This window comes from Podarcis gaigeae, assembly GCF_964106915.1.
Source record: "Podarcis gaigeae genome assembly, chromosome: 10".
Lineage (NCBI taxonomy): Eukaryota > Metazoa > Chordata > Lepidosauria > Squamata > Lacertidae > Podarcis > Podarcis gaigeae.
The window spans coordinates 12121161-12133909 of record NC_139686.1 but is presented as its reverse complement, the minus strand read 5'-3'; the positions used below and the strand labels follow the sequence as shown (position 1 = coordinate 12133909).

The 12749-nt window shown below is 47.4% G+C and overlaps 1 protein-coding gene across 2 annotated transcripts in view; it reads right to left on the bottom strand.

Annotated features, from left to right (window-relative positions):
* Window positions 1–12749, bottom strand: part of CMAS (cytidine monophosphate N-acetylneuraminic acid synthetase) — a 16535-nt gene extending 3786 nt beyond the window's left edge. The window contains exons 1-6 of one of the 2 annotated variants that reach the window (XM_083700743.1): window positions 12488–12749; window positions 9757–9899; window positions 8889–9044; window positions 7095–7228; window positions 5624–5718; window positions 1206–1377 (exon numbers count right to left, since the gene is read on the bottom strand). In XM_083700743.1, coding sequence (XP_083556869.1) covers window positions 1206–1377; window positions 5624–5718; window positions 7095–7228; window positions 8889–9044; window positions 9757–9899; window positions 12488–12699 — 912 coding nt within the window. In that variant the 5' untranslated portion in view covers window positions 12700–12749. The remainder of the gene's footprint in view (window positions 1–1205; window positions 1378–5623; window positions 5719–7094; window positions 7229–8888; window positions 9045–9756; window positions 9900–12487) is intronic. The other variant, XM_083700742.1, reaches the window with a different exon arrangement.

Below are 12749 nucleotides of genomic sequence, written 5' to 3'. Positions count from 1 at the left end.
TCAGAACCATGGCTGCCTTCAATTGTGGAGGCAGAGCATGTTAGAGGCCAGAAGAGGAGTGCATCTCCTCTTGCAGGCCTCTCACAGAGCATAGTTTCCAGCACGGCTAGCAGCCACCAATAGTCTGCTCCTCTTTGAAAGTCATCTGGGTTAAGAGATGGAAAGACAAAGTCCCTACCAGAGAAGAATGGCAAAATAAGCTGACGGACTACGATGAAATGGTAAAACTGACCGGAAAGCTCAGGAACCAAGAACAAGACTTCAAAAAAGAATGGGGAAAATTTATAATTTACTGGAGAAACCACTATAAGCAGATGAAAACACTGTAACACTTCTAATGTAGAATATACAGCGGTACCTCGGGTTACATACGCTTCAGGTTACAGACTCCGCTAACCCAGAAATAGTGCTTCAGGCTAAGAAGTTTGCTTCAGGATGAGAACAGAAATCATGCAGCAGTGGCGCGGCAGCAGCAGGAGGCCCCATTAGCTAAAGTGGTGCTTCAGGTTAAGAACAGTTTCAGGTTAAGAACGGACCTCCGTACTTAACCTGCAGTACCACTGTACTGTGGATGAAAAGGAAAAGACATCAAATTTGGATGATGAAATAATATGCAGTTGAAAAGGTTTATAATAGGGCCCATGAAGGGGAAAGGTGGGAAGTCTAGAGATTCAAAGAAATCTCTATATATGGATATGCATTTTGTATTGTTATAACTCTGTACTTGTAAAATAAAATAAAAATTATTTCCACAAAATAATAATAATAGAAACATACAAAAAAAGAAAGAAAAAAAGTCGCCTGGGTTGGTTGGTACCACTCTGTTCTGGGGGAGTGAATTTTATCTTGTTATTTTTACAGGAGCTTTACGCAATAGTTTTGCAACGTGAAACGCTCCTGTAAAAATAACATGATAAAATCTTGTTGGAACAAATCTTATTGCAGCAGTTTGGGATGTTTTCTTTTTGTGAACTCATATGTGCAGTTCCTGAGTTTAGCGGGAGATGGGAGAAATGGCCGCATTTAATCAGGGCAACAAAGCCCCGCTAAGACCCTTCGAAAGTCCCAACCACGCCGAGCCATTTGAGGGTCTCTCCCCGAAATGCTAAGATCTAGAAACTTGCTTTCCTTACAACGAAGGAAGCCTCCTGGCAACCCTGACAGGTGAATCAACCGCAAGATAGCTGCAAGAAGCGAAGACACACCTCGACACCTCGTTTCTGAAGCAGGCGGATTCCAGTCGCATCCCTGACGTCGTAGGAAATAATCTCCTTCTCGTCTCCCGAGACGTAGATGTGGCCCGTGGTGAGGCATCCGTCAATGGTACAAACCAGCAGCTTCACCTCTTTCAAGGCCTCTTTACCAAAGTAGCCGTACCTGGAAAGATGGATGTGGCAATCATAAGTAAGGGGCTGGCGTCTGTGTGTTTCATTTGCCTCTGCTATGCAATCTCACATGACTGGGGAAAGGGGAAACAAATGAGACAGTAACAACTTCATTCTCACTGAGGTTGCAAACCTGCCTCTGGGCTGCACCACTTCTGTCTTCCTTGGCCATCACTCATAGCCAAGTAAGATTGTCTTCCATAAACACGGTTTTAACAGTGAGTCCGTAAGTGACTTTGGAGGCCAATTCTGGACCCACACGTCCTTCCACAGTGGGGACATTGGTTTCCAGCCAGAAGCTGATCATGGTGAGGGTTTGCCAAACTTGCCTTCCTCTTAGCACGTTTCTCCCTTTCATCCTTAGTTCAAGCGTCTTCAAAGTCCATGACACCTTTGGTAAAGGCTGTTCTCCAATTGGAGCACTTGCAGGCCAGTGTTTCCCAGTTGTTAGTGTTTATACTACATTTTTTTAGATTTGCCTTGAGAGAGTCTTTAAACCACCCAATATATTTTTTTCCTCTAATATGATTCCCTGAACAAGCAGGTGTCAGGAATAAAGGAAGCTAGCTAGCCTTCTGTGACGTTAACAGGTGAGAGAGTGCTGGAGGTGAAATAGTTAAACAGGTTGCCCAGTCAGGACCCAGGGGGGTGGAGTCAGTGGGGCTATAAAACCAGCTCTGGGAGGGGCAAAGGGGAGAGTTTGTTGGGAGTTGGGTGGAGTGGGAGTGAATTGGGATAGAGTTGTGGGTAGGTTGAGTTAGTGTAACGAAACAGGCTGAGTCAGGAACAGTTAGGGGCTAGGAAAACAAGTAAACATCTGAGAGGTGGTTTAGTGAGGGAGAGCAGGTAGCGAAAGTTTTAGGACTGGCTAGGCACCCCATGAATGTAATTGACTGATACTGTTTATGAAACCACACGCTTGTTAAACTGCAATAAATAAACAAAAAGTTTTTTTTCAATTTAACCCTGATTGGACTCAGTATTGTTCCAGGTAGGGCCTGGGTGGTGGCAGCGAGAAATAAAGTGGTGGCACAAGGATCAATAGATGGTGAAACGTCCGGGGACCCTGTGTGATCGCCACACCTTCTACCTGATTTTTTTTCCTTTGAAGAGGGCATTTTTGCATATAGGATGTATTTGATCGTGTGAATCCCCAATCGCAGGATGGAGTGGTATAGCCCAGGCACAGGTTTTCAACCTCAATGAAAACTGGGCCACAGTGTGGCCGGACATTTTAGGTATGTATTCCTTACATTTATAATAATAGTAATAATAATTAATAATACTTTATTATTTGTACCCTGCCCATCTGGCTGGGTTTCCCCAGCTACTCTGGGCGGCTTCCACAGAGACCAAAAATACACTAAAATGTCACACATTAAAAACTTCCCTGAACAGGGCTGCCTTAAGATGTCTTCTGAATGTCAGGTAGTTGTTTATCTCTTTAACATCTGAAGGGAGGGCGTTTCACAGGGCGGGCGCCACTACCGAGAAGGCCCTCTGCCTGGTTCCCTGTAACCTCACTTCTCGCAGTGAGGGAACCGCCATAAGGCCCTCAGCACTGGATCTCAGTGGGGGTGGAGACGCTCCTTCAGGTATACAGGACCGAGGCCGTTTTTTAAATTTTATTTATATTTTTATAGCACTCTTCAATTTAAAAATTCATAAGGCAATTAACATTATTCATTTGCAAAAAATTCATTTTTGTTGTGGGCATCCGTATGTCTTGAGAGACAATGGAGTGCACATCTAGAGGTGAAGTCAAACTGCTGCAGAAACTGGTAAGCTGCCTAAGCAGCACCAAAGTGACCTCTCCTGGAGCCTGGACAGTGTGTCTGGAGGTCCTGGGCTGCCCAGACAACAAGACCACCCCCTCAGCCTTGCTGATGTGGTCCAAAGGAAAACAGAGCAATACATTTGACACCAGCTTGGCTGCAGGAGATGCTGGAAGGAGGCGTACAAGGCACCATCCAACAGTCTTAGGGACACCAGTCTGGATTGATGCACTAGGGCAGGGGTCTGCAACCTTTAAGACAAAAAGAGCCACTTGGACCCGTTTCCGAAGAAAAAACAACAACTGGGAGCCGCAAAACCATTGCGACATTTAAAACAAATATAACACTGCATACATTGTTTCTTAGCCCAATGTTATCCTCGTCATTATAAAAATAACTTTTTTGACACTTTTTAATTATTTTTTGTTTGACCCCTCAGAATTACTCCTCCTCATAGAAATAAACGTTATATTAACAAGTTACCTTTTTTTGAGTGTGTGTTCTTCACTCCCCTTCAAAACAGTAGCTGCAAATTGCAAAGCAATAGCAGCAAATCAGCCAGCAACAAAGACATGCTATATACCGTATTTTTCGCTCCATAGGACGCACTTTTCCCCTCCAAAAATGAAGGGGAAATCTGTGTGCGTCCTATGGTGCGAATGCAGGCTTTCGCTGAAGCCTGGAGAGCGAGAGGCATCGGTGCGCACCGACCCCTCTCGCTCTCCAGGCTTCAGGAAGCTATCCGCAAGCCTTGCAAGCCCGGCGGGAGTTCCCACAGGCTCACAAGGCTTGCGGGCAGCAGCCTGCAGCCCCAGCGAGTGTCCGCAAGCCTTGTGCGCCTGGCGGGAGCTCCCGCCAGGCGCGCGAGGCTTGGGGCGGCAGCCTGTTGCCCGAAGCACAGGGAGCCCTCCGGAGGGCTCCCCGTGCTTCAGGCGAGTGTCTGCAAGCCTTGCGCGCCCGGCAGGAGCTCCCGTCGGGCGCGCAAGGCTTGGGGCGGCAGCCTGTTGCCCGAAGCACAGGGAGCCCTCCGGAGGGCTCCCCGTGCTTCGGGCGAGTGTCTGCAAGCCTTGCGCGCCCGGCAGGAGCTCCCGTCGGGCGTGTGAGGATTGGGGCGGCAGCCTGCCGCCCGAAGCACGCGGAGCCCTCCGGAGGGCTCCCCGTGCTTCGGGCGAGTGTCTGCAAGCCTTGCGCACCTGGCAGGAGCTCCCGTCGGGCGCGCGAGGCTTGGGGCGGCAGCCTGCCGCCCGAAGCACAAGGAGCCCTCCGGAGGGCTCCCCGTGCTTCGGGCGAGTGTCTGCAAGCCTTGCGCGCCCGGCAGGAGCTCCCGTCGGGCGCGCGAGGCTTGGGGCGGCAGCCTGCCGCCCGAAGCACAGGGAGCCCTCCGGAGGGCTCCCCGTGCTTCGGGCGAGTGTCTGCAAGCCTTGCGCGCCCGGCAGGAGCTCCCGTCGGGCGCGCGAGGCTTGGGGTGGCAGCCTGTTGCCCGAAGCACAGGGAGCCCTCCGGAGGGCTCCCCGTGCTTCGGGCGAGTGTCTGCAAGCCTTGCGCGCCTGGCAGGAGCTCCCGTCGGGCGCGCGAGGCTTGGGGCGGCAGCCTGCCGCCGGAAGCACAGGGAGCCCTCCGGAGGGCTCCCCGTGCTTCGGGCGAGTGTCTGCCAGCCTTGCGCGCCTGGCAGGAGCTCCCGTCGGGCGCGCGAGGCTTGGGGCGGCAGCCTGCCGCCCGAAGCACAGGGAGCCCTCCGGAGGGCTCCCCGTGCTTCGGGCGAGTGTCTGCAAGCCTTGCGCGCCCGGCAGGAGCTCCCGTCGGGCGCGCGAGGCTTGGGGCGGGAACAAAGGAAAATGCGCCTCCTCCCCTCGCCTCCACCCCGGAGCCGCGGCAAAGGCGTTAAAGAGCCGCATGCGGCTCCGGAGCCGCAGGTTGCCGACCCCTGCACTAGGGTTTCCTCCTCAGCCCTTTCTTCTCCCGTTGCTGCCCCACAAGGCAAAGGGTAAAAATTTCTATACCATCAACATTAAGCAAAAGACTGCCATATGACGGTGAACAGCATAACATGAACACTAAAAATATATGTGGGTTAAACCACAGAGCCTAGGACTTGCCGATCAGAAGGTCGGCGGTTTGAATCCCTGTGACGGGGTGAGCTCCCGTTGCTTGGTTCCAGCTCCTGCCAACCTAGCAGTGCGAAAGCACGTCAAAGTGCAAGTAGATGAATAGGTACTGCTCTGGCGGGAAGGTAAACGGCGTTTCCGTGCGCTGTTCTGCTCTGGTTCGCCAGAAGCAGCTTAGTCATGCTGGCCACATGACCTGGAAGCTGTCCCTCGGCCAATACAGCGAGATGAGCGCCGCAACCTCAGAGTCGGTCACGACTGGACCTAATGGTCAGGGGTCCCTTTACCTTTACCTTAAAACAAACACATGTAATACAAATTGGAGGTGCCAAATAAATGAAATATACACATATATTACCGCAGGACTCTTTGCTCTGCAATGGGCCAGTCAATGTCAACATCTATATCCACGCTATGCTCGGCACGCATTTCATAATAAGCCATTTTCCCACCCTAAGCAAAATTAAAAGAACACGCCAGTCAGTTTGGCTGAAGCAGAGAGGGAGGAAGGGGCAGAATATGCCAGCATGTAGTATTTCATGTCAAATCATCTCTGGGGCACATGCAACCACCTGGAGAGCATCAGGGGCCTCTACCCAACCCTTTCTCCAGCAGCAGATGGCATTCCCAACAAGGAAGGAAGGAAGGAAGTCTGCCACTTAATGCTTCCTGGAAGGGGCTCAAGGAGACCTGAGTTTAAGCACCTAAGCAAGACAAACTGGTAGCTTTCTTAGCCAGGTGTGAATGCAAACTAAAGTCTCTCTGGTCTTGCGCTACACTGGAGCCTCCTCCTACACCTTTCCACTTATTTATTTTGACTTGACAAGGTTCGTATCTTGCCCACTGCACCCCATGCGCCAGTCCGGACTGGACTACTGCAATGTGCTCCACGTGGGGCTACCCTTGGAGACGGCTAGGAAGTGTCAATTCAGGTCCAAAATGCAGCAGCCAGATTACTGGATGTGGCATCATTAAAATCTCAGATAAGCACTGCTTTCAAACAGTTGCCTCTTGCCACAACCCAGGCAGGAAGTTCTAAACCTTCTCCCCTTTCAATTTTCCTGCCAAATAACCCCCCCCCCCCCGCCAGCAAAAAAAGGCTGGTATTTGCCCAGAAAGTGCCATTGCAACGTATTTGTTTATTACATTGATCCCCTTTCTCCCCATTTTATCCTCATAACAACCCTGTGAGATGGGTTAGGTTGAGAAATGGCCTAAGGTGAGCTGCACTGCTGAGTTGGGATGAGAATCCCGGTCTCCCAGGCATCACTGCAAGACTCTAAGTATTATACTACACGGGCTCACAGTGGCACCTTTGGGGCAAATGACAGCTTTGAAGGGGGATTTTTTGTGGGAATATGGCACAGGAGAGACGACAGGCTGCCAGGATTCTTTCCCATAATGTAGGTGTTTAAAGAGCAATTAAGGGATCTGCATTGAAATAGCATTGAAATGAAGACAGAAGTGCCTGGCGTGCTCTGGTCCATGGGGTCACAAAGAGTCGGACACGACTAAACAACAAACAACAAAGAACTGAAATAAGTATTGTATAGTGTCAAGAGTGTTGGACTGAGACCTGGGAGACAGGAGTCTCAAGCTCACCTTAGAGCAGTGTTTCCCAACCTTGGGCCTCCAGCTGTTTTTGAACTACAACTCCCATCATCCCTGACTAGCAAGACCAGTGGCAAGGGATGATGGGAATTGTAGTCCAAAAACAGCTGGAGGCCCAAGGTTGGGAAACACTGCCTTAGAGCACAATTTCAAAAAGAAAAGAAGAAAAACTGTTAGGATGGTACGGACAAAATTCCCAGCTCAACATCTACACCCACCTGCAAATACCCCTTTTCGATCAGGGGCCTTTTGGCAAAGTAGAAAGACCCATTTTCATAGAGCTCTCCGTCCCAGTCCTGCCGACGGGGGCGCTTGGCCGGATTCAGATTTTGAGGTACGGTCACTTCACATACTGATAAAAGGGGGGGCGTGGAGGGGAGAAAGAGACGAGAGGCAAAAGAACAACATTAATGAGGTGTGTGTGGCTTGCCATGAAGTCCAATGGCAGCTTGATTTTGAATCTCCACTACCCTAGGGATTAAAACTGCACTGAATGCATGCAATGATGCTGTTTCCCACCTCTCTGAGACCTCTTCGCAGTCCCCAGGGTGGATAAAAATCAATGATTAAAAAAATAATTAAAGAAAATCAATTTTAAAAAAAAATTTAAATCAGATTTTTAAAAGAAAATGCTTTTGGAGGAAAAATCTTTCTAAAGATAGTTTTCCATTTAAGTTACATTAGAGTCCAAAGGCTATTCATCAGGAAATAAGGATTTTTTAAAAGGTTTTCATGTGTGCTAAAACTCAGTCTGGTTTTTTTAAAAAAACGTTTAACCACATCATTTAACAAACATGGATACATACGCTATGATGTTATTGTTTTAGTTAAATAAATTGTTTAAATTGATATGAAGGAAATGATTATTGTTCTCCTTCCAATAAAGTACAGCAGAAAAGTTGTCCAAATATAAACAGTTAACTTATTAAACTTCATAGTAACCGCATAATTATCTGACAATGTATTTCTAATAGTATAACCAAATCAGTAATTTTTTATATAACTGTAAAAACTACTCTGAAAATTTATTATTCCAAAAATGAAACCTTCGTCTGGTTGTAAATATTAAGATTATACCAGCAAGAATGAGTCTTTCTGTAAAAAAATAATTTAAATCAAGTCTTACTGACTAGTGATTGAAATTGTGATTGAAATCGATTTGATTTAAATCACATCTAACCTGGCAGTCCCAAAAGCAAATTAATGAGGCTTGAGGGGGGTTGGACTAGATGGTGCTTGGTGTTCCTTTCGACTACAACTCCCATCATCCCTCGCTAGCAAGACCAGTGGTCAAGGATGATGGGAATTGTAGTCTAAAAACAGCTGGAGGCCCAAGGTTGGGGAACACTGCTCTAAAGAAGCAGCTCTCAACCTGTGGGTCCCCAGATGTTGTTGGACTACAACTCCCATCATCCCTGAGCTCTGGCCTTGCTAACTAGGGCTGATGGGAGTTGTAGTTCAACAACATCTGGGGACCCATCGGTTGAGAAAGGCTGTTCTAAAGGCTGATTACTCAGAGCTGTCAGACAAAGCTGGTGTGGAAGACATGGCGCCTGGCGTTTCCAGGCAAAAGAACGTAAAGACCTCCAATGGCCCCAAAGGAGGAGAGGGATTCAGAGCAAGTGACTGCCAAAATAAGACGAGCTCTAGCAAATGGCTGGACTGCTGCTCTGCAGCCACCTGAAGCTGAAGTTGAGATAGTATCTGGTCGCAGAGCCGATATAATGCAAATGGCAAATGAAGCGCTTAACGCGAGCCTAACCACGCAATCTGAGCTGCAATCACTCAAAATGACCACTGAAGACCTAGAATTAAAGATCGAGGATCAGTCTAATAGGGATAGACGGAGGAAAAAATGTCTATGTGGGATTCTGGAATAGTAGGAAGGTAGGAGGTTTGGGTGTGTGACCTGAGGACTGCATTGTGCTATGTATGGCACTTATGCACATATAATCATAATGAAAACAACAATAATTTGCTTGCATGCTTTTATGAGAAGCAATACTGCTCACCTCCTTTTTTTATTTCGCTCCACCGAAACTGATGCCGCCTGACGACGGAGAACACGGAATCAAAGCCATCCTCATGGATCATTTTGGCCACCCTGGTAAGATCGGTGGGATGTAAACAGGGGGAAGTTGCTTGAATATTTCCTATGACATCAACCTCTGAAGTAGGGAGGGGAAAGGAGAAGAGAATGACACAAAGGAGATGAATATCACAGTGTTTAGGTAACAATGTGCAATATTACTCAAAATGCATTTCCAGTACTACATAAAAAAAAAGTTCAGGCGGAGACATAAGAGGAAATCCAAAACATGAGCAGGCTATTATCTTTAGCAGGACCAAATCTGAATTTAGCCAATAGCCTGGTAACCACTGGCAACATGAAATTCCATGCAGGTGAGCCAGAGGGGCAGAGCTCCGTTCTTTGCTGGTCGCCAGCAGGCTACTTTATTAAAAGCAAACAAACCAAAAACAAGCTAGAAACTTTTGCAGACTTGTTTACAAGGCTGAACTGAAAGTCATGAAATAGCAAGCTGATTGGGCGGGGGGATGTCGACCCCCCCCCATTTCATAACATTCTTTAGAAACAATGCTAGTTGCAAATGCAATTATTAGGCATGCTTCGCAGTTTCAAAGCGTTTAGCTTTGTTTACTAAATGCAGGCAAAATAAACATGCTAAATTAGAACAATTTCCAACGCAAACTCAAATTTTTTTCTGGTGCAAATCAGAATTGCCTTATTTTTGCCTCTTGCCTAAATTTTAAAGATGTTGATTTGTTTTCTTATTTGTTTTCAATGTTTAAGCTGCCTTGGGAAAGGCTGGGGGGATATAAAAATATAGATACTTTTTAAAACAAAGGTGGACGCCATACCATCGTGATACTGGAGGAACTCCACGATGGCATCTAGGGAGGTAGAGGAGTCTTTCGACACTTCCGAGCTTCTCCGGTGGACTTTTGCCCCAAACTGCTTGGCCACTTTCTCAATTTCGTCGTGGTCTGTGGAAACCCACACGCTGTCGGCAGGCAGAAGGCAGCAGCAACAAGTTATTGCCCAGACAGAGAAGAAGGATCAAAGCTATTTCCCTACAAACCACCGAGAATGGCAGTCACAAGAAAAGAAAACCTTGCAAACATAGGACATGTAATGCAGCTGCATGATGTTCACATCTTCCTTTGTACCTATAATAATAATAATAATAATAATAAATTATTATATATATAATTTAAACATTATATTAATAATTTATTATTTATACCCCGCCCATCTGGCTGGGTCTCCCCAGCCACCTTGGGCAGCTTCCAACAAAGTAGTAAAAGACAATAATCTATTAAACATTAAGAGCTTCCCTAAACAGGGCTGCCTTCAAATGTCTTCTAAAAGTCTGGTAGTTGTTTTTCTCTTTGACATCTGACGGGAGGGCGTTCCAGAGGGCGGGTGCCACTACCGAGAAGACCCTCAGCGCTGGACCTCAGGGCATAGCTGTCAACCGTCCCTTATTTGGCGGGAAACTCCCTTATCCCAGCGCTGTGTCCCGCTGCTGTCCCTTATTGATGATGTCCCTTAAATTTCCCGGGTTTCAAAGTAAGCAGCTCCTCTCCCTCCCTTCCTGCCGGCCAGGGAGGAGGGAGGCTCCACCTGTGTTGCTTGGCTGCGTTGTTCACCCAATAAGGAGTCTAAGAACGACTGGGGGGTGGAGCTTGCACGCCTTGTGCCGATCAAATCGGCTGCGTTGCCTGGGGACTCGACTTTGCTCAGCACTTCCCAGCGGAGAGGTGATGGTGGTTTTCCTTGCTGCATCTCCTTTGCCGGGTTGCTGCGCTGTGGGAACCACCACTTGAGGCTTCGTTTGGCTGCTGGCTGGGCTTTCTGCCTTTGGCTCGGAGGGGCCATACCTGTGCTTGGAAAATCCCTTATTTTGGCTGCTGATCCCTTATTTTCGAGGCTGCTGGTCCCTTATTTTCAAATCTTTAAGTTGACAGCTATGCCTCAGTGTCCGGGCAGAACAATGGGGGTGAAGACACTCCTTCAGGTATACTGGACCGAGGCTGTTTACCTAGGACAGGGATGAGGAATCTACAGCCTTCTGAATGTCGTTGGGACCACTGCCCCCCATCAACCTGTAACCGCTGGCCGGGCTGACAGGAGTTGGAGCCCAACAACATCTGGACGGCCACAGGTTCTCTATTTCTCAGCCATAGTGGCAGGCCTGTAAGTAGCCAAGTAATTTGGTATCTCGTGAGTGGGAATAATATCCAAGAGGGCAGAATGGAAGACTCATGAGACGCCAACTTCAGTATCAAAAAAATGAGTTAAATGCAACAGATAAGATAGACTGATCCTATGCATATTTTTTTTAAAATTACTTGTTTATTGTTTTCAGCTGGAAAGGAAGAAAGGAGAGAGGAAGGTGCAGCGGCCAACGCTGCATAAAAGCGAGGCATCATTCATGTCCAAGAGTCTATCGCCAGAAAAAAAATCATAGAATTGTTGAGTTGGAAGGGACCCTGAGGGTCATCCAGACCAACCCCCTCAAAAGAGCCCTGGGAACTTGACAATCACAGTGCTTCAACTGCGACATGGATAAAGGAAACAAAAGGCAACCAGGTCCATTCAAGCACAGCTGACTCAATGAAGTCCTTGTCACTCTCAACTTTTACACACTACTAAGCTCCAGATGCAGTTATACCAGTTCTGGAGAGGATTTACACCCCGACCACTGCATATAGTCATTTGGGCATCTACCCAAAGGTGTGCCTTTGTGGAACAACTTTTGACTGTTTTTATATGTATGGGGTACTGAAATGTTTGTGTTGTTTTAGATCTATCTATCAAATTGCTGGACTTTTATTTTATTTTAAAATAAATATTATTTGTGTGGCTGAAGCCACTGCAAAAGATAAAGTACATAAAACAGATTAAAACACATTGCACAGTTAAAATAATTATTTGAAGCAGACAATCTGGTACATTCTGCTCCCCTGAAGAATCAGATCGTTCCCACAAAACCTTTCTCCTTCAAATTGCCACAGAACAGGCCACTTTTCCAGAGGTGTAGAAAGAACTGTCCCTGAATAAAAAGTTAATTAAAGACCTAATCGATCTCCCAAGTGGGGGATTTAAGTGTCTGAACATGGCTGCTCTTAAGTCCTTCTAGAATGGGCAAACCAGTAAGTGGAGTAAATCTTCAGGCACAGTTGTTTTTACGCTGTCATTGTTTAATTACAAAAAACGAACAACTGTTTCATTCTTTCTGTAAGCCGCTTTATGGTTTCCCTCCACTTTACAATCAAGCGGTATATAAATTTTGTGAAATAAATAAACACACACAAGAGCCATTTTTTTAAAAAAATGAAAAATCCACAAAAAAACACAGCAATTTAATTTATATAAATTAAGCCAAAAAGCTTTGAAATTTGAAAAGAAAAAGAAGCAATTGCATTGCATTTTCCCCACCAACTCCTCTGTCCAATCTACAGAGAGTCTCAAAATAACCCCGAAGTCTCGCCTGGAGACAAAAGAACTCTCACTCCTTGGGTGGGTGAAGTGGGGGGGGGAGAGAGAGGGGGTTGAAAAGGAAATTGTATTCGCGCATGCGCACACCTCTGAAAGACGCCGGAGTCGAGAGCTGCCCTCAGCACCCAACCAATCAGCGGGACCCCGGCCAGCAGCTTAATGTTCTTCAGCGGGATTCCTTTGCTGCCGCCGCGAGCCAACACCAGCGCCGCCATATGCAGCGGCGGCCGGCCGGCATCTCCCGCCGGCTGGAGGGCGGCGGGCCCTCCCGAGGAGGAATCAGCGGCTGGCGCGGCCATTGCCTGCTGAGGGGGAAAAAAAACACCTTGGCAGCCACGTCAGTAGGCCG